Consider the following 21,651-nt stretch of genomic DNA (forward strand, 5'->3'; position numbering starts at 1 on the left):
TTTTGCGGTCGCTCTGATGTGCGGCATGAAGCTGCCAAACGACTGTTTGCTTCCAAACTCTCGGAGCCAACGGCGAAGGAAAACAAGCGCTTGAGGAATGGGTGCCAAAGGTCACGTATTAAAAATACGATGCGATACTTTATATATGAATTAGTGGAAAGGAGTGCAAGTCATCGTCCAGAAATGGGTGTCGTCTCGCTGTTCTTGGACAAAAAGACCGACTGGAAGGTTGAAAAGTTCAAGTTCTTTCAGGTTTGAGATGAAGAACATCTGAGAATCCGGGGCACGTGGAAACCGCTTTCTTTTGCCTCCTGCGTTGTACGCTCTGGACTTTTTTCTTTTAGTCGGAGATCAGAAATGGTGCCACCTACAGTACAGTATATACACTATATGAGCGAAAGTACAAACAAAAGACGTCGAATCGATCGTTTTGTTTCAGGTTCGTGATGAAGATGAATGAAATTTATGAAATTTGCAGCACACATCATTTTTTTTTTTTTTTACATGCAAATAAAACCATTTTTACATTTTACTAATAAAATTTAAATGTGCACTACTGATTGGGTGTAAAGTCTGTTATTATTATTATTATTATTATTATTGTTTGTCACAATTAATCAATAATTATTAGAATTTTGGAAACGATATATTATGGTTTAAATTCTGGTTTCACGTGAACACGCAGGACAGGATGTGCACGGCCCGCGCACGCACCACGTCCGCCACCGAGATCCATCACGCGCTCTGTCCAGCCAGCGTGCGCACAGGGGGGGGTGGGGTGGGGTGGCAGGAGAGGGTAGGAGAAAGGGGGTGTGGCCACAGCGCGGCGTTCTGTTGGCTGGATGAGGGGCGGGGTGGTGTTCGATGGGCGTGTCCACACGAACAACAACTTTGAGCGTGAAGCACGCGCTGGTTCCATCAGCGAGGACGGCATGATCTTCTTCACACCAGGTAGGAGAAGCGCTTCTCTCGCGGATTTAGCTTCAAAAACTATCTAAAAAAAATCAAAACTCAAAGATGCGTTTTGAGAAAAGACTTTGGGATTCGGAGATTAAATTTGCGTGCAAAAAGTAAAAAAAAAAAAGTGCACGTGTCGGCGGAGGGGAAATAAAGAGCTCACCGTCTCGGGAATACGGGCGCGTGCTGACCGGTCTGAACGTGATGACGTCACAACCCGCAAACGTCATAAGTAGTATGCATGTTTATGTAGAGAGAGAGTACAGCTTGTAGTGTGTTTGTTTGTGTGAGTTGATTATGATGTTTGTGCAGAGTGACCTGCTTTTCTGCTCAACATGGTTGTACAGAGTGATCATGTGTCCACCTCAAGACCAGGTTCTTCTGTGATCTCACTCCCAGCGGTTTCCACCCATGGGTTTTCTCCCTCTGTGTAAACCCTAGAAACGGAGATCGACAGCTTCTGGAGTCGTTTCCACGATGCTTTTCAGCTCAGGATGGTTGTAACGAGTGGCTGAAGATCTGCTGAAGGCTTCAGCTCCAGCTTGGATACAGTGGTCACTGATAGCGAACAAAAGAATGAATGAATGGAATCTTTCTGAACGTCCTGGTCCACGTGTAGTCCCCGATCGCTGTTGTGATAAGCTCCACTCTTCGGGGAAGACGTTCCACTGGATTTTGTGAAGATTTGTACTCATCAAACCGGTGAGGAGGCATCCTTTAGGTGTTCAATAGAGTTTAGAGCTCTACAGCAGGAGATCTTCCACATCTTCCAACCCATGGAACGCAGATCTTCATGGACTTTCATGGCTTTGTGCACAGGGGCATTGTCATGCTGGAACAGGTTTGGGCCTTCTCGTTCAAGTAAAGCGGAAATCTCATGTTCTAATACATTTGAGTATCTCCAGCTTTGTGGTAGCAGTTCGGAGAAGAACCATGGCTTTTGAATCCGATAGTGTGTGAAGTGATAATAGCATATTTGTATGTGGGGGCTGAGGGGGTCGATTGGTCACAGGGGTGGGGCAACAACAGTGCAGTGGTCACCACAATCCTGGTGCATCTCAAAGGTCAGGGGTTTAAATCCTGCCTCTGTTCAGTGTGCATGATGTTTCTATGTTCTCTCAGAGCTTCAGGGGTCCTGTAGGCTGATTTGTATTTCCATATTGTGCATTGTGTGAGCGATGGTGCCCTGGGATGGATCATCAAGGGGGGGTAAAAAAAAAAAACATCTGCATCATACAAACAAACATGGCATCTTCTCAAACTGGGCAACACGCTGAGGAACGTGCAGTCAGACCTTCCGCATACCTCAGAAGACCCTCAAGATTTTGTTAGCGATTCAGACCAAAGTTCAGACCAAGACTTATATGCTGGGCGCCTTTAAACTCATAGAACCGATCACGGTGAGATGTACGTTCGACGTTTCACAAACAAACCCTTTGATGTTTTTCAAATTCCGTCTAGACTGCAAACAGACGTCTGGAGCATTATCTGTGGAACGGTTCGCCCAGTCTCCGCAGCTAAATCCCATTGAACTGCTCTGGGATGAACTGGATCATGGGACAGAAGGAAATCTAGCTAAAAGAGAGATTTCTAGATTTCTGTTTGGTCGGTTTGTAAACAAAAAACCCAAACAAAACGGAAAACACGTGTGACTGTTGTGTAACAGATTCATTACACCGTTTCTGTTCCTGGAACTGGACCTGTGTGTGTGTGTGTGTGTGTGTGTGTGTGTGTGTGTGTGTGTGTGTGTGTGTCATTTCCTGGTTTATCAAACAGGGAGAAAGAAAAGAGTAAATAAAGAACCTCTCTGGATTCACGTGCAGCTTGAAGGGCGTGTATTAAGGAGAAGTTACACGCTGTGTGTGTGTGTGTGTGTGTGTGTGTGTGTGTGTGTGTGTGTGTGTCGTTTTATTTACTAGTATTATTATTATTGATCAGTCCAGACTGCGGGTTCTGCACGTAGTGCGCGTGTTAGAGAGAGTTCCAGGAGAGAGGCGTGGCCTGGAGATGATCTGGATGGGGTTAGAGGAAATTGCAGTGTGTGAGTGTGTGTGTGTGTGTGTGTGTGTGTGTGTGGAGAAAGTCAGCTGGCTGCACTTCAGCGGGAATATCGGCTTGGAGCAGGAGAAGTGCGAGAGAAGGAGAGAAGGTGCAGAGCAGCGCGGTTCGGTTCGGTTCGGGTGAGGATCTTTTCTTTTCTTTCTCTTTTTAAAGTGTAAGACGCCCGTGCGCAAAAAAGTTGGCACCCCCGATCCTGCCATGTGCGCCGTTTTCCGGATTGGGTGGATGTCGGGTCGGAGTGTGTGTGTGTGTGTGTGTGTGTGTGTGTGTGTGTGTGTGTGTGTGTGTTTATTTTGGGCAAGGTTGTGTAGATGTTGGAACAGTGTGTGTGCATAGTTGTAGGGTCAGTGTGTGTATAGATGTTGGGCAAGGGTGTGTAGATGTTGTAACTGTGTGTGCGTGTGCGCATAGTTTTAGGGTCTGTGTGTGTGTGTGTGTGTGTGTGTGCGCGCGCGCTACAAATTGTTAGTGTGTTTCTAAAACTAACGTGTCGATATTGCACGCGCCGAGGAGAACGCGTCTCGCACGGGCTGTCGCTCACGTGCGCACGTCCGACACGCCCGCGGTCGAATTCTCGATCCTGATTGGTCAGATGGTGGCGATTCATTTTTACTATTGTTGAAATCAGGAGTAAAGACGTGAAAGTTTGCGTCCAAACCTGTGATCCAGTGTCAGCACTTTGTAGCAGTGAGAAAGTATTTGCCCCCCTGGACTTGGTGATTTCCGCTGTAACGTTGCGAGAAATAGATAAAATGTACAGTGTTTTTTTTTTTTTTTTTTTTAAAAAGGGAAATAATTGCAAATTGTTGCCAATTTTCAGTGGTTTTGATGATTAAAGTGCTTTCGGGTTGCAAACGGCGGAACAAAATCAATCCCCATTGTATCAGACGTCGGCGGCTCGAGAACGTTTCTTTGGGTGGCCCGAGATGGATTTCCTTCGAGAAACCTCTAAAAGCTATAATTAAGCGTTTAGAACTTCTCGTTTTTCCCTCTAGGTAGCGCAATACGACGCTGTACTAATGAACGGATTATGGTGGAACAAATCAGGTGTCCCAATACTTTTGTCCAAATAGTGTAGCTTGTACCGTACTTTCTTGACAATCAGCCACTGGAGGTCCACGAGCGTTATACACGTTTTCACCCTGTATTCGTGGTAATTCCCGGGCGACTTTGCTAGCGGGGTGACTAGCTAGCATAAAAAACTAGCAAATCGCAGACGGCGTGTTGACTGTGTATAAATAACCACGTGACAAGTTCTTTCTCACCAATGTGAAGCTTTTTGTGAGAAAACAAGAGTTACTCGTGTATACGAAATATCTTGAAGCTCCACCACTTCGTGGGGTTACCGCGTTTCGAGATCTGCGTTTTCGAGCGCTTTTACTAAATTAGCTCATGAGTCACTTCACAGGGAAAGCAGTAAATCATATGCCTCTGTTCAACTTCTAAATACAAACATTTTTACATTAGCAAGCTGGCGGCAATGGCGGGATTTCTAAAGAGGAGTTTTCCATCTTATTTATAAAACTAACATGTCCGCGAGAGCTTTCGCGTCCAATTCATAATCCATAAAGGTCCTCCGAGTTCTTGTCCATCTTTTCGGTTAAGCAGAGACAGCTGGCAAACTTGGCGAAATCCCGAGAAGTTCTTTTGATTGCTCTTCGTTAATGTTCCAGCTGGATGACATGACATGAGCTGACCTGACAGGATTTCTGACGGGATTCTTATATAATTTCTAGCAACGTTCCAGCTAGCCCGACACACCGTCTGTGGGAATCGCAAATGACGTTCATAAACGTTCCAGCTAGCTTCCATGAGCTAATCCGACAGGATATTCCGAGAAGAACCTCATGGATGTTCTATTTGCCTAACACTTGCAGGCCTGACATGATTTCTCACAGGAATTTAAAATAAATCTCATACATGTTCTAGCTGGCAAACATGAACTATCTTGATTTCTGGCAGGAATTTTAGATCGTTTTCAGCAATGTTCCAGCTAGCTAACGTGCGCTAATCTGACAGGAATTTCGAGAAGAACTTACTTTTACATGTTCCAGATGGCTAACATAAGCTCGTCTGACACAGTTCCTGTGAGAAAGTTAATTTCTTTTCATAAATATTCTAGCTGGCTAACGTGAACTCTCCTGATGTGAATTCAGATCGAAATGTTTGATTATCTTTTAGAAATGTTCCAGCTAGCTAACATGAGATAATCTGACAGGAATTTCGAGAAGAACTTTAAGATTCTTTTCCACAAATGTTCCACCTAGCTAAAACAAGCTAAACTGATTGTAAATATTGGTTTATTAATGCTAAAAGCACTTTAGAGAAGAGTTTTAGATGATAGGATTTCTGACAGGAAATTTTGATTATTTTTATCGGTGTTCCACCTGAATACAGTGAGCTAACCTGACAGGATTTTGTAATCATTTTTATAAATCCTAAAATGTAAATATTCACAATATTTGCTAATAATCTTCATTATTTACGATAGGCAGGTGCTGATAAGATTGGATATTTAAGAAAGACCGGCCTGTTTGTGTTCAAGTCATTATATAAACTTGAGAAAGGTTGGAAAATGCTAAGTGTTTAGCTTTCCGATTTCATCAATGTTTGACGTAATTGATTCAGACAAAAAAAAAAACTCTATCGATGACCATCTAATCAGTGAAGGTCTTTCATACAGCCATCAGGATCGACTTGTTCACATGCTCCACTTCTCCATGGTTTGCTAGTCGTTGCTACGAGGCGACTGCGTGTGAACCGACTGATTCCTTTCAGCCTTGCGTCAGTTTGCCATCATTCATTGCAGCCTATAGAGCGCTAATTCCCTTTGAGACACGGGGCATGTGAAGCTATAGAGGGTGTTGTGGACATTACTCGTGTTGAGCCAAATCCCTGTCAGCCATTCTTTTATGCTTTTATGTATGTTGAGGTGAATGTCCACGGGAAACGATTCAACACCATTCACTCCGGTGTGGCTCTAATAATCAGTTATAAGTTGTTATTAGCATTAAGTTACAAATTCTTCTTTCAGTTTTAAACACACAAAGAGGTACCATAATAATTCAATTGTAGTTTCATCAAATACGTTCTGAAATCACTTGTTTTATTTGAATAAATATCAGTCTTTAATTGGCTTCATGATTTACCACACAGGAAGAGTAGTTAATCATATGCTCCAATGTTACACGCAATCAAACCTTTAGCCATCGAACCTGCCTCGCCATGCTTGGTGGCGAGATTCCTTGCCAAGTTTTCTGCGTTGGAATTTATTGTTTTTTTTTTTTTCATTTGAGCTGTTTATAACATATGTCATCATTCAAAAGCTATTAAACTCAACACTAGCAAAGTGGCTAATACAAGCTAACATGGTAGGACTTTCTACATGGAATTAAAACAACTCGGTAAATAGATCTACAACCAAAAAAAAATTTACATGGAATCAAAATGATATAAAGGAAATTTATGAACATCTGAGCTGTCAATCTCCATGCTCCTGGGAAAGAGTTCCACTAGATTTTGTGAAGATTTTGTCGATTTTTTTGTGGAGATATTCATTCAGCCACGAGAAGAAGGGTGTTGGTAAAATCAGATACTGATTGAGGTGAGGAGGCCTGGGGTGCATATTTGGCGTTCATATTCATACCATTCATGTCTAGTAGGGTTGAAGCTCTGTAGCAGAAGATCTTCTACATTTTCCAACCCATGTAAAGCAGATCTTCATGGAGCCAGCTTTGTGTCATGCTCAAACAGGTTTGGGTCTCCTAGTTCAAGTAAAACAAAGTGCTATTGCATTGAAACTTCAAATACTTTGGTACATATAGTTTTTGTTTTTGTTTGGTAACAGTTTGAGTTTTTTTTAATGATCAAAGCCTTTCTTCCTCCACAGTTCTGACTCCGAGCTAATAGATACCTCCTTTTTCCTGTTCGTCTTTTGGAGGTCATTGTTCCTTTTTCCGTGTTTTCCCTGTTGTGAGGTACCAGAGTTCCGAAAGTAAATAAGAACTTTCCAATGTATTATGAGGGTTACAACCTCAAACAATTGCTGGACCTTGGAGCTAGCACTTCACCATTGAACGATTTTATTTTTGGTAGTGATGCATGAAAATGGTCCATTTAGTGTTTTTTTCGTGTGGCGGTGTTTAACCTTGTAATATCCTGTTTGACACTGGAAGCTATGTATGCATGGTAGATTTTGAATTCAATTGTGAATTACAAAACCAGTCTAGAAGTGTTCAACGACAGCGTGTGCACTTTGCGGCCAAAAGTATGTCGGCATGTTTCAGCCATGCCAATTGCACCGATTAACAGGGGCATAAAATCAATTTCCATAGACCAAACAGTAGAACAGGTCATCCTGAAGAGCTCAGCGCCTTTGAACATGGCAATGCCCTGGAATCCCACCTTTGCTACAAGTCGGAATGTTTCTGCCCTGCTAGATATGCCCCGGTCAACTGTAAGTACTATTATTGTGAAATAGACGTTGGCCTAGAACGGGCAACAGCTCAGCCGTGAAACGATTGGACCGCAGAGTGCTAAAGCATGTAGTTTCTGTGGCTAAACTCAGTAAAAGGTTCCAAACCACCTCTGGAACATAATGGCAAGACCTGTGTGTCACGAGCGTTATAAAATGGGAGCCCATGGCCAAGCAGCTGCACACAAACCTAAGATTACAATGCGCCACGCCAAGAATTGGCACCACCTCCGGACTCTAGAGCAGTGGAAACACTTATTGGGTTCTAATCCATAACTTAAATCAACCTGGTTAGGAGGCACTATAAGAGGTGTTATCAAAAAGTTCAGAGACTAGCTCTATTTAATAAGAGAGTACTTTATTTATCTACATTTATGAACTATTGCCTTCAAAATAGTGCCCTTGCACAGCAATACAGCGCTCCCAGCATTCTTCTGGAATGTGTCCTGGAAGTCTTGTTTTTCAAGTGTCTTAAGAACCTTCTGCGAGTCGCGTTGGATCTCGGCAATGGTGTCAAAACGGGTCTTTTGGCACATTGGATTATGATCGGTGTTTGGTGGTCGGTGTTCATTGTGACTGTGCGTGCAGCCTTGTGCTGCTATCTGTTGGCGTGTCTAGTCACTAAACTAGTAGTTTGAGTTGCTCATTAGTTTGACAAGCAGAGCCAACTTACTTTCCCATAAAATATCACGGACAAGGGTGGGAGCTGGTGGGATTGGGAATTTTAAAACCAGTCTTGTGTACACCTCGATCATTTGTGTCTGTCTGGCGAGTTTCTTTGGGGACCCCCAGCATTACTGTCAAAGTAAAGAAAGACTTTAATTATTGTTTTTTTTTTTTTTTTTTTTTTTTTATCTGGATGTTATCATAGAGCAGCAGGGCTGAAAATAAAGCTTGATTATAGAAGAGAAAAGGTTAATAGGATCGTTGCTGATATGGTAGCACTTCTTGGTTGGTACCCTGAGCCGAGATGGCAGACTTCTAGTCTACCATTGGGCGTGCTATTTTTGTTCCCTAAGCCTACCCCTGTTAAGTGAAGATGCAGCGGCTGTTGTCACACCACCCAAGCTCGACACACTCGTTATGCTGTGGGCCGATCCCTCCTGGCCTGGATTAACCTTCTAAGCGCAGGGCGGTGAGCTTTGGCTGTGAAGGGTACGTGTGAAAAATCGCTGAAGGCCATTCTCGAGAATGTATTTAGAGCCTTTATAAACTATAACCAGCCAATCTTGTGGAGTTACACCAAAGTGGACAGGCATTACCTTCAACCAATTATTTTGGCTTCAAGGCCACAAGGCCTTGTCGGACCCTAATCCGACAAGGGTACACTTAACTTTTTCTGTTCTCCGCCTCCTTTCTTCAGCCACCCTTTCAAACTCATCTGAACTGAAGCATGTTTTGGTTTTAATAGATAATATCTTGCGAACGATCGCTTTCCATCGAGTATTTGCCTCTGTGCTGCAGCCTTACGTGTGTGTACTTGCGCGATGGCCTAGAGATGGTTCCTTCAAGGGGTGGGGGGTGGGGTTGAAAGCTTCTGCGTATATAGCTGATGCAGGAGATTTCAGCAGTACAGTCATGGCACATCAACTCGAATCCTGTCAACATGGTTGTAAGTCGACACTCTGCTTTTTCTTTTGCTAAGCTGGATCTCGACAGGCTCGTGCAAAGGGCTATTTGTATAGCCTCGAAGGGTGTCTTGCGTCAGAACACATCAAAGTGAAAGCTTGGCTGCAAATTTATGGCCTGCTTCACTCTTATCTGTGCCTACACTGTCTCCAGTTTCCATAAATCTGCGGACTCATGTTTTTTCAGGTGTTGAATTGCATAGGCGGGTATATAAACCCGGTGTTGTATCGTTTGGTATTATACAGGTATACAGTTACAGTATTGTAAATTTGCTGGTTGGTGCATGACAGTGGAATATTTCTGGATCTTCAGTTACTAGTATTGAGCGGTATGGCGCTTGGGTTTTGACAAATAAAAATTGATACGAAAGAAAGTGGGATTTGAGACCACTATTGCATCACTATATTGTCAGTTCAGATCTCAGGTTTATATCAAATCGCTCGTTCTAATATGATATATGTATATATATTTTGTTGTTGTTGTTGTTTACGCAGTAACCTGCTGTGGAGGACCTGCAACCATAATCGAATACTAATAATATGTTTAAAACGCATCCCTGAAAAAACGTTTAACAAGGTTTTCTACATTTATGGAAGGAATCTCAAGTGTCGGGGCTCTCCAGGGTAAAACTCTGAATGGTGATCTTGGGGGGGAATTCAGATGGTGTAAGGGGAGATCCTGGGGGGGGATTTCAGGTGGTGTAAGGGGAGATCCTGGGGTTTTTTTTGGGGTGAATGGGGGGATCAGGTTTGGGTATTCAAGTGGGGCGAGTGGGTGATCCTTAGGGGTATTTGGGTGGGGCAAGTGGTTGATCTTGAAGGGATTCCAGGTGGTATTTGGGTGGGGTGAGTGGGAAATCCTGTGGGACTCAGGTGCGATAAGCGGGCGATCCTCTGGTGCGGTGGGGGAGCGGGTAAAGGAGTTCTAAACTTTATAGCTACTATAACATAAGTGGTAACGGGAATTAGTCTAGCAGACTTTAACATTAAACGTAGCCGTAAAGGGATATTAATGAACGAGAGGGAGGAGAAGTCTGCACGGGGAGACGTTTGATTAAGTGCGACCTGTCAGGACTGTTTTGTATTGACAGTAAGAATAACTGATCTGCCGGTAGCAATGCTATGAGTTTGGAGGACTTTCTTGGAACCGAAGTGCTCAGGCTCCTAAATTAAATTTAGTCGTTCAGGAAAGCTTTCAACGTTGCCCAGACATAGACTGCATGTCTCATCAGAAGCTAAACAGGGCAAGTGCTGTGATTAGAGCCGTCTTGCCCTGAGACCGAGAGATGGGGGAGGGAGGGAGGGAGGAGGGTGGATACTCTTTCTGACCCCTTGCAGATGAAGAAAAGGTTCTATATTCGATGTGAAAAGGTGCACTCATGGGTCATACGTTGCAGTAGCTTTACAGTGGCGAGTGTAAATCCCAGGATCAGTGCCAGACGATGGTAAACTGCTCAGCTGTATTCTGTATTTTAGGAATGTGAATGTAAATATGTACGTTCTTTTGCTTTTTCCTTCACTGAGCCCCGCCCTGTGTGGGCCGCCGTCCTCTCAGGCTCTGGATGCCACAGCTGGACAGCTGGACGGCCCACATTCCAGCATTTACAGTCTTCTTGCCAGAGGTTTTTTTCCCCCTTCTCTCTTCTTTGCTTTGCACTTTGGCCTACAAATCAGTGTCTGCCACTCAGCTGCACTTCTCCTGACAGCCGAAAAAAAAGGGCTCCCAGCATTCCTGAGCAGATAAAGGTGTTCTTTTTGTTATTTAACATCCATGATTATTGTGAATTCAGTAAAAGTACATAAAATATACAAGGTTCTTCTACAAACATGTTCTTCCACAATTGTAAGATATAACAGATGCGGTAGCAGAAAGATTTCGCCTTCACTTCAATATGGAGACCCAAACCTGTTTCTTTCAAACAGTGGAGATTATTAGAAAAGCAAATGGGGAGTAAATGTGGAATAGGATGTTCCAAAAAAGCATCAATGGTTTGGTCAGGTGACCACAAACTTCATTATACAGCACATTATTTTGCAGTTCTTTAGAAACCAATCAGGTGTACATAATTATAATATACACCTTTATATTCAATTCCATGCAGAACCATCCGAATATATATCTCATTTCCCACCTACGCCTATATTTAACAGCTCTAATTGAGTTAAAATGGAAATGCTAGAGTTTATGCATCATATCTGAGAAGCTCACCCACACAAAACCAGGATGCCTCCAGCAACATGGCCCTGATTCAAAAAAGCGAAGCTTAATATCGTATTTAACCCTTTAAACATGGGACCATTTTTTTCCCCACAGACGAAAGTATAGACAAAATTGTATACAATGTCTTTTGGATGAAGGAAAAGCCAGCTCCATGAAGGTATGGTGGACATGAGCTGGACTAGAATATGCTCAGTAGCCTTCTAGCTTTGAGCTCAAACCTATTGCATGAATGCGAGCGCTGACTGCACCCGAGGCCTCCTCACCTCACCTCCATCAGTACTTTACTAACACCCTTCTTGTGGATGAATGAATCTCCACAAAATCTTCCCAGAACAATGGAGATTATTATAACAGTGAATAAGGATTACACATGGAATGATGAATGGAGAATTCTCTTCTCTTTTTCTTTCTTCCTTCCTTTCTGTAGGGACACGTCAAGTAGGACATGTTTAGTTTGGACTTTCTCGAAAGAGTCTCCAGTTTTATAACTTTTCTCTTCTTTAATTTTGTATTAAAAGTTAATCGTATATTGGGTAAAGACGCATTGTTGATTATTTTTCTCTCGTCTGCGTTGATGGATTTTGTTCCGTACTTTAGATTATTCATTGCGAATGGCTGTGTCTCAGGGTATATGAACACACGTTCATTTAGATGTTTACTCTGAACATTGTGGATTTGTGCTCACAGGGAGTTGGAACCCCGAACCCTCTCGAAGCTGCGGTATGTTCGTTACTTCAAGCATGTGTGCCTCCCGTGTCGCTGTTTTGATTCTGGACAGCCGCGTCTATGAATAACGCAAATATTTTCAAGCGCAGCCCGAATTGGGCATAAGAATTTATGACCTTGAGAGCAGCATGGAGGGGAGGGTTTAGGGGGTGGTACGGAGTTTTGGGGTGGTGGTGGTACGGGGTTTGGTTTGGGGTGGGAATCAAGGGTTCTTGGGTGGTGATACAGGGGTTCGGGGTGTTGGTACGGGGTTAGGGTGGGGGTGTTACGGGGTTTGGGTGTATTGGTACGGGGTTTGGGTGTATTGGTATGGGGTTTTGGGGTGGTGGTACAGGGGTTGAGGGTGGTGGTACAGGGTTGGGGGTGGTGGTACAGGGTTGGGGGTGGTGGTGAGAGGTTCTGGGGGGGGTCCGAGAGAGCTCGGCAGACACAGCACTTTTTGCTTTGGCACTGCCCACAAAAACTTTGTGTCATCATGTGTGTCATCATTTGTGTCATCATGCTGGTACAGAACTCGGCCTTTGCCAAGCTGTACCCCTAATTTTAAGACCAATGCTTTCTGCCTTGCTTCACCTCTAAAAACCATGACCTAGATTTCTTTTTTATTGCTTTATCGGCTGCCTCATGTACATTTCCTGACTGACTGACTGACTTGGTCTGAATGTCCTTTTCTTTCTTTCTTTTGTTTCTGTTTTTGTTGTTTTGCGTTATAAATGAATGTGCTTTTGAGTGTCATTTAAGGCTCCTATTAAAAAATATATATTTTTTCCTTTCTGTCTTTCTTGTGTGAAATTGTTTGCTGTTTTCGGAGGGGTTGTGAGGAGGTCAAAAGGGCGTTTCTAGGGTTGTATTCCTTTCAGAGAATTGATTGCTTTGGGGTTGTTTCGAAGGAGGGAATGTTCCGGAAAGTGAAAGGAGTCCTAAACTAACATGGCCCCCATTCCATCCTTCACCATGCAATTCAGTCTGGACTGAACAAGACGATGAGCCGAAGCTTAAGTCCGAGCTCTGTGATCGTTATTTAGGGCAAACAGTCATCTGGAATGTAATGGATCATGGAATGACCTGCCCAGTCACTGCACCTAAATCCTATCGCACTGCTCTGGGAGGAACAAGAAATCTACAGCTAGTAAAGAACATCTTTGGCAAGTTTCCAAGAGTTTTCAGTATTTGAGCCCAAAATTTGGAGAAACGAATTGTCCAGATGTGCCTGTAAACACGTTATACAAGAAGGTTCTAATGGAAATACTGCTTATACTGTACTCAATGAGTCCCTCAGCAAAAAACTTTTTTAAAACTAAACGATGGCGCTGAAGGATCCAGTTGATCCTGTATTACATGTCGAATCCTGAAAACTCTTCGTATTATAATGGATCCTTTCTTTTAAAAAATGTCTAAAAACAGATCAAGTCATGATCTTATCGAGCAGGGACCTGTTGCCATGACGTCAACTCTAGGATGAGCTTCAAAGAACCGAACAATCCTGGATCATGTCAAATCTTTGTCAATAAAATTCAGTAATCGAGTAAATCCTCGTACAATGATAAAGATCCCTGGTATCAGCTTTCTGAATCTTACATAAACAATCTCAAAGTATAGCCAGATTATTATTTTTTTTTCTTTCTTACACCTTGGAAAATTTTGCCAATTTTAAAAAATTGGAATTTTGTGCAAGTTCCCAGGTGAGTCTGGGAAAGAAACGTAGTGTGCTACCAAAAAGTTTTTTGCTTTACAAGAGCCAGATTTCTCTTTGCAATTCTCAGGTTCAGCTCCTTTTCCGGACAGAATTCCCAGCAAATCGTTCCAAGATCGAGCCCCAGATGATTGGCCGTGCTGATGTGCCTGAAGGGAATTGTTCTTGCTTGCTTGGAATTAAAGGATTTAGTGTTCCTTTCCTTTCTGTCTGCAGCGAATGCACAGCAAGTGCTGCGACTTGCGGTATAGAGAATGTACAAGTACCGTGGCTCTCCGCACATGCACTGATGTTCTTGAGGATTTTTTTTTTTTATTAGATAATTTAGCACAGCATCTTCACCGTTAGATGAGATCTTGATATCTATCGAAATCTATCAAGACACTTGAATCCAATCTATGTGGCAAACCATGTCCGAAAATGCTATTTGCATGATCTTAGATGCCCACAGTAGAGTCCTTCAGAAGGCAGGTCATCCAAACCTTCCGTACATATTGTATAGAGATCCATGTCCCAAGGTCTAGAGGACAGAATTGGCCATAGATGATATAACGGATATAACGGTTAAGATTTGACCTCACAATCTTCTGCCACCCTGAACCCGGAGGTGTCCCGGCAGTTTAAGGAAGTTTAGGATCGCAACAGTTAACTTGGAGTGGGGAGACCACACCCACCATGCTCTCCAGGATCCAATGTATTTAGCATCGATACCCTCAAGGGCTTACGTGAAGGTTCAGTAATGAATCAATCTCTTGCTCTCTAGGGATTCGTAGAAATTGTGATTTTTTTTTCCCCCTGATGAACATTTGCAGGAAGAAACAAGTCCATGTGCTGGTGTGTTGTGTGGAGATTTGTGCTCTGTGGGAGCCTCGAGAATGTCTCAACATTAGACTGAGGTATAACTCAAGCAAGTACTTAAATGCAAGGAGCTTAAATGAATGCTTCAGGCAAAAGTACAAAGGTTGAAAGTAAAAACGAAAGAAACGGTGGCCAGATATCTGAAGGTTATTTTTTCGTAGTCCTTGTTTGGAAATGATTTTTTTAAGCATTAGAATCGCACAAACAAAATGTCCAAACAAAAAAAGCAGTCATGGGCTCCTCCTGAATGCTCTGTAGAGCATCTGTGGATAGACCTCACAAAAATAGGCAAAAATCCCCCCAAACCAGGATTAAAGAAACGATCTGCAGCCATGCAAGGTGGCCAATTAAGTGCCTTAGGGACCCAGGAACGGCAGCTTGGCGTGGCTGGGATTTGACCACACAACCTTCGGATAAAGAGAGTAGACCATTTATTTTTACCCAATCAACACTCGGTCCCCTTGTTTCCATTCGCCAAGTCGATAAGGCGAACGCGTTTCTGTTGCACCACACAGGGGGGCTTTAATTAACCATGTATTTAACACCAAGCCTGGGTTTTCTTTGTATTTCGTTTCTGGGTTCCTGGGACCCCTATGCACTCTTGCCAAACGTTTGTTTACATTTTACCGGCGAAACAAAGAGTTCGTTCTCAGCCCAGCGTTTTCTTCCCACACACCCCCTCAGCAAAGGCTTTTATTGGGGGGGGGGTTTCCTTTGTAACCAAATAGCCAACGAGCCAAAAATGTATTGATTTCAGTGGAGTGAATATAGTTTCCTGCAGAACTGCTGCAGTGTCCGTTTACTAACTCTATCCCTGTGCCAATGGGCCAAAAGACAGAATTTCCTTATTGCTCAATAAATCCACACCTAAAGCAGGACGCATCTGTTTGATGCAAAACGTTGAAACGTTTCTCGCACTTTATTCTCGTAATCTTCATTCTTTTTTTTTTACCCCTCAGTTGCTAAAGGTGAGAATGATACGGCATGATGTTCTGTGGACAGCTGAGCATTTCTCGGGAGCTTTATTGTGTTCTGAACCTTTTATTGCTTGCATTTGTTTCAGACTCTTTCTGCTCCTGTTACAAGTGAATGTACAAACAAGAGGTGATCGTTTAGTAACATGGCGGTGGCTGAATGTCCGGATTACTTCCTACACCACCCGAATTATCAGGTAAAACAAGGTTCTTTCTGTCTGTCTGTCTGTCTGTCTGTCTGTCTGTCTGTCTTTCTTTCTTAGATCGATGTCTACATTTTTCTTAGTTCTTGTTAGTGGAGTCAGGTAGTGATGAAGGTGAGGAGGCCAGGAATGGAGTCATGAAAACATTCATCCCAAAGGTGTTCCATAGAGTTTATAGCCAGAGTTCTTCCACATTTCCAACCCATGGAAAGCAGATCTCCATGAAGTGCACAGGGGCATTGTCATGATATAGATATATATATATATATATATACACATACACATACACGAGTTAGAAGCGATCCATATAACTACAGAGACTTTTTGTGGATGCAATGACTGAAAGGAAGAGAAAGAAAGGGAGGGAGAAGCTGTTCCTTGTTTTCAAAGTACCTGTCATAGCTTGTAAATTTAGAGCCGGTGCTTGAATGAGGACGAGGAGGAACTGAATGGCCGTGGCATGGCCGTGCATTCCTTTGGGCTGAGCGCATCCGATTCACATGGCGCAACCTGACGTAAGAGCATCTAAACAAAGGCTTAACTAGCTTGTTTTGAAGGGCCCTCTCGGCCATTGTTTGTATCCACGTGCATCAGTTCAAACCCAGTGGGAAATCTCCATCAGCCGCATCAACCCCGCGGAGTGCTTGGCTACGGCGCAGGCCTTTCATTGAACCGTGGCTTTCTTGCTTCCACTCCACCATGGGCCCTCTGGGACACTGTTACAGGCAAAAGGGCACGAATGCAATAATACCAAGTGCCTAAACAATTATACCCTTTGAAGAATAGGAGAACGAGGCTGGGGGTTGGTGAGAGGTTGAAGTTCCTCGGTGAAGCCGTTGGAGGTTGAGTTTTCATGTCGAGCCAGATGAAGATACAAGTCATCCACGGAGGATTATGTAACACCGGGAGTGGCGTTACTCTGGGCAGGAGTCCAAGAAGGGGCTTTGGCTTGACCTAGCAAAAGACCTCGATGAAAATCTCCCTTAGCTCCCACTTCCATGTTTGGGGCTCATGGAGAAACAATTAGAACATTAGTCTCAGACATTATTCGGTTAGACGAGTGCTTGAAAACGAGTGCAACATCGAGTGTTGGAATCAGGAATCTTTGTTAAACAAGAGCGTTTCGTTTCAAAATATTTTCTTAGCCTTGTCCTTGCGGCTGCCACATGGGTTAGCGAAAATGACGCATGTGACAGCTTTTGAAAAAGATCTGCTCGAGGAATTATGGGTTGGACATGAGGGCGATGGCTGCGTTGGCTCGATCTATGTGCTGCAGAAGTCATTACAGGCCCTCCTCCCTCCTTAACCCCCCCCAACCACCCCCTCTTCACGCCCTCACTGACACTTCGGCAGCCCAAAGGGTCGTAAATTTTGCGCCTTGGGGTTTTATGGATGTTTGCAGAGTGAATCGAGTCGACTTCTGGCAGCATGCGGTTCCTGTTCCTGGAAGTCGAGCTGTTGATGTTGGTATTTCTTGGAAACGAGAGATTGAGTATCTGGCTCATTGTGTCGCGTTGAGGAAACGTCCTGCTCCAGGGGCTCGAAATAGAAGCACCACTCGCTTTTGGCTAACGGCCTGACAAATCCAGCGCTCAAAAAAAAAAAAAAAAAAAACCTGGAATTTCCACTTTAATTCTCATTTGAAATCAAACTGCGATTTTGGTTTTCGATGAAGCAATTGCAGGGTGCTATTTTAGGCGACAGCCCCCCACCACCCCCTACGCATACTCTTTAGCGCTTTGCTCCTGTGGAATGCACAGTAGCCTGACCTTTTGAGGCCTGTAGCTAAGCCGAGGCCAAATTCTAACCTTCCAGAAGACTGCTGACTCAGAGCATAAACCTGATTTTTGGGCTACCGCAGGGCTGACATTTAAAAGACCAAGTGGAATTTTTTAATATACCTCTTCTCAGGGGAGGGTTTTAGAGGTTGTCAATCTAGAGAGCAGACCACTGATTTGTGTCTTTCATAAAATTTGATACATTTGTGGATTAAAATATCTTGTATTTATATATATATATATAGAGAGAGTTTATTTAATTTTATACATGATTTTATTTATTTTTTACATGGAAATATCAGTGCTCTACTTATTTCAACCCCCATTGTCTAGTATAAATCTACACTGAATGTGTATCCACAACTCCCTTTGTTTGTCGTTTTGGTTGTTTCCTAAAACCGTCAACGACTTCCAAGAAAGAGAAATATCTCGGTCAGGACAGGCACGTCCACATTTAATCCTGACCACGAAGGTTAACTACGGGACGAACTTGTGGGAATGAAGACACACAATATTGTCCATATTTGTGAAGATGTAAGGTGTGTGTGTGTGTGTGTGTGTGTGTGTGTGTGTGTGTGTGTGTGTGTATGTATATATATGTGTATATATATATATATATATATATATATATATATATATATATATATATATATATATATATATATATATATATATATAATATAGCCAAAAGTATTGGGACACGACTTTTCCGGACAAAATTGGAGGCACACAATTATATAGGACGGCTTTGGATTGTGCTGCAATTTGGTGTACAGTTTACATGGGGTCAGAAAATGCGGAAGATCCCCTGCTATTGAGCTTTAAAACCCTCATTGAACACCTTTGGGATGAATGATTTAACGCACCCAAGGCCTCCTCACTTCACCTACACCAGTACCTGACAAACTCCTATCTTGTGGCTGAATGAATCTCATACAAAATTCCACAAAAGCTAGTGGAACATCTTCCCAGAGGAATGGAGCTCATTATAGCATTATGGGGAAAATGTGCAATCTTCAAAAATTAAATGTGATTATTACCGTTAGGTGTCCACAAACTTTTGTTGATTATTTAATTGAATATTTTTGATCTGATGCGAACTGTGCCACCTTAACACTAGGACTGTAGAACTAGAAAGTTCTAGCTACTCGTAATGTTTAGTCAGTTGTTGATGCTGGCTTTTATCAGAGGGCTTCTGAACGCTCAGTCAGGCATGAGCTCGCATGGAACGTGGGGGACTTTTTAGTAATTTCAGATTTGGCATGTATTTGCAGGGAACTCGAAGCTAACCCGGCACGACTACGTGCTGAAGGGTGGGAGCAGCTTCTGGGACGTGAGCTAGGGGCAGTCCGATAGAATCAAAGGAGCTGCTTGTGCTAAAACTTTGTGTGGAAGTCAGCATGGATCAGTCACACTTGACTTGTCATAGACCAAGGTTGGCTGCTGGTACCGATCTGGTTTGCGACCAGTGTTTGATATGTCGGAAGAATGCATTCTCTTAACACTACTTCTGCTACGTAAAAATTAAGCATCACAACACTACGGAGACCGAGGCATGTCCTCACATAGAATACAGATTAACATGGCAGAGGCAGAGCTGCTTCATATGTGTCTTTAATGTCTCAGGTATGGAGATGCACTTTTCTAATTGACGAAGATAATTTCAGTAGTATGTGCACCTTTTAAACTTCCAGGGTGACTTCCGGGCTAGATGATCAAACAGGATGGATGTTTTTCACGGAAAACTGCTTCCCCTTTGAGGTTAGATAACCACCGTATTGTCTTCAATGCTATACTCTGTGAGTGGCCGCTTTAAATGTTGTTAGTAGGAACTAAAGCAGAAGGCAGCTGATTGCGCTAATGTAGATGCATAAAAGATCATTTCCTCACAATATCAGTTTCATCAGACCGGGAAACCTTCCAGAAGAACCAGCGGAAATACCACGGGGTTATGAAACGTGCGCATTGAAAAGAAATAAAGCTGCGTGGCTAGCCGAAAGAGTAATGAAGTGTGTACAGTGTAGTATCGAGTGGCCTTGTGAAGCTGTGTTTACTAATGTTTTCTCAGCTAAATCAAGCATTTTAAGAACGCATGTGTGCAGCGCTCGTAAATGAGCCCGCTGGCGTCGGGACGAAAACAACCCGCTCTAATTCGGTCAAATTTCTCCAGAGAGCTTCTGCGGCCACATTAGAGAGGGAGCGCCATCGGGCTCTGCGGTCCGCTTCGGAACACCGTCGCCAAACATAAACGAGAGCCACAGGACGTTCTGTTCCAGGCTCTTGCGAAGAAAGCCCCAATCAGCAGCGCTGCCCGAGATATCACATCCTTCTCGCTTGTCGTGTCTTTGTACCACCGCCAAGAACGAGGAACTGGAATGTTCCGCTTTCCTCTGCAGGAAGGATTGGAGTACATGACTCGAGCATTCTGTTCTTACTTATGGTTCTTATATAAGACGAAGCGAGCAGGTTTCAGCCTCGCCTCATTTTGGCTCAGGCAACTTCACCCTGTTAAAATGCACTATGGGATACTAATGACTATTTCAAGCTCTCCAGTCCTCTGCTCAGCTCTTAGTGCTTCCCCAGGCTGTGCACATCGTTGTAATATCCGGGTCACTGCCAAAATGTGAGGGTATTCCTTAGGTACCCTATCGTCAGGGTTAGAACCTGTATTATGGTATGTACATGTTCTATCCGTGCATACAGAGGTTTTCTGGGTCCCCCAGCTAGTGGGATGTGGGATCGTTCTCTCCGACGATCATCATGCACGAGTTGCCGAACGCTTTCGAGGGTCGAACTCATTCCTGATCTCTCGTCGACTGCCGGTGATGCTTTTCCGTCACTATGTCAAACGAACGTCGCATCAAAAGTCTCGCGTTTGCTCTCCGTTCTAACTTGATGAGATCGCAGACTTTGGAACGCACCTGCCTCGGAAAAGTGCCAGTTCCACCAGCCATCTCCAAACGTCTTGATGGGAACTTGAACATAGTCAACCAATTAACTCACCCAGTTCCATTTCATACTACTTCTTATGTCTCAGGTTAATAAAATGGCATTCAACGTAATTTATCTCAAAATCATGACATGGTAATTGACCGAGAAAACCGACACGGTTGGGAGAAATTTATGCCGATACTGCAAATTCATTATCTCTGTCTCTTTCATTCGATGTAGTGTTTTAACTTAAGTGCATTAACGTCCGAGTAGAATAATAGGTTTTGTCTGAACCCTGACCCTCGGATTGATCTCGCAATGCAAACAATTTTTGTTCCAAAAATACAATCGGAGCGTCTTACATTTCACACAAATGAATCAAGTGTATGATGTTTTTTTTTTTTTTGTACTTGATACCAAATAAAAAAATTGTTTTTTGTCTCAGCAGGACAATGTCGACCGAACTGCCAATCACAGGCCGACGAATCTAATCGGTTCAAGTTTCCAACAGGCAACCAGTCGGAACTCTCCTAACCACCAAGGTTAGTACTTTATTTTTTTATCTGAACATTTTGTATGTTTTCATGACGGCGTTTATCAATGGAAATTTTCTCATGAAATCTGATTTATGGTCGTATTGGGGACGTTTTTAGTTCGAGGGCTGTACAGAAGATGGCAGCCGCACCCAGGGTTGCAAAATGTAAAGAATTTTCACGACTGGAAAATCTCCAGGGAAATTAATTATGGGAATAAACTGGGAATTTACCAAATTGCAGTTTAGCCTATAAAAGCGAAATTAAATGTAATTGAATCATATGCACACAGCACATTTACTGCAGGGTTACTGAGGCCACACCCCCTACATGCACTGTACATCCTTCAAACACAACACAACATTTCTTCAGTCCTGCACATCCAAATTTGGCAAATCTGCACCAGGAAGCTCCTGTGTAGCTAAAATTGCCACGAGTCTCGAGTAGGATTTGTGCTGCCGGGCATCGGATCGGATTGAGGGATCCGATTTCCTTCACGGGACTTTCAAAGGGTTTTTTATACCTGAAGGCTTTTGCCTTTAGGCAGGTGGTGGTTTTCCCTTCCTGATTACCCAGAAACGTGATCTCGACACCAAAATTATTCAAGAACCAAT

At 43.3% G+C, this 21,651-nt stretch overlaps 1 protein-coding gene across 7 annotated transcripts in view; it reads left to right on the forward strand.

Annotated features, from left to right (window-relative positions):
* Positions 1-758: 758 nt before the first annotated feature.
* grb10b (growth factor receptor-bound protein 10b) overlaps positions 759-21,651 on the forward strand; it is a 46,045-nt gene continuing 25,152 nt past the window's right edge. The window contains exons 1-3 of one of the 7 annotated variants that reach the window (XM_046847212.1): positions 759-951; positions 15,682-15,789; positions 20,950-21,046. In XM_046847212.1, coding sequence (XP_046703168.1) covers positions 15,739-15,789; positions 20,950-21,046 — 148 coding nt within the window. In that variant the 5' untranslated portion in view covers positions 759-951; positions 15,682-15,738. Of the gene's footprint in view, positions 952-2,949; positions 3,138-15,671; positions 15,790-20,949; positions 21,047-21,651 lie in introns of those variants that run through there. The other 6 variants (XM_046847217.1, XM_046847214.1, XM_046847211.1 and 3 more) reach the window with 6 other exon arrangements.

This window comes from Silurus meridionalis, chromosome 4 (assembly GCF_014805685.1).
Source record: "Silurus meridionalis isolate SWU-2019-XX chromosome 4, ASM1480568v1, whole genome shotgun sequence".
Taxonomy (NCBI): Eukaryota; Metazoa; Chordata; class Actinopteri; order Siluriformes; family Siluridae; genus Silurus; species Silurus meridionalis.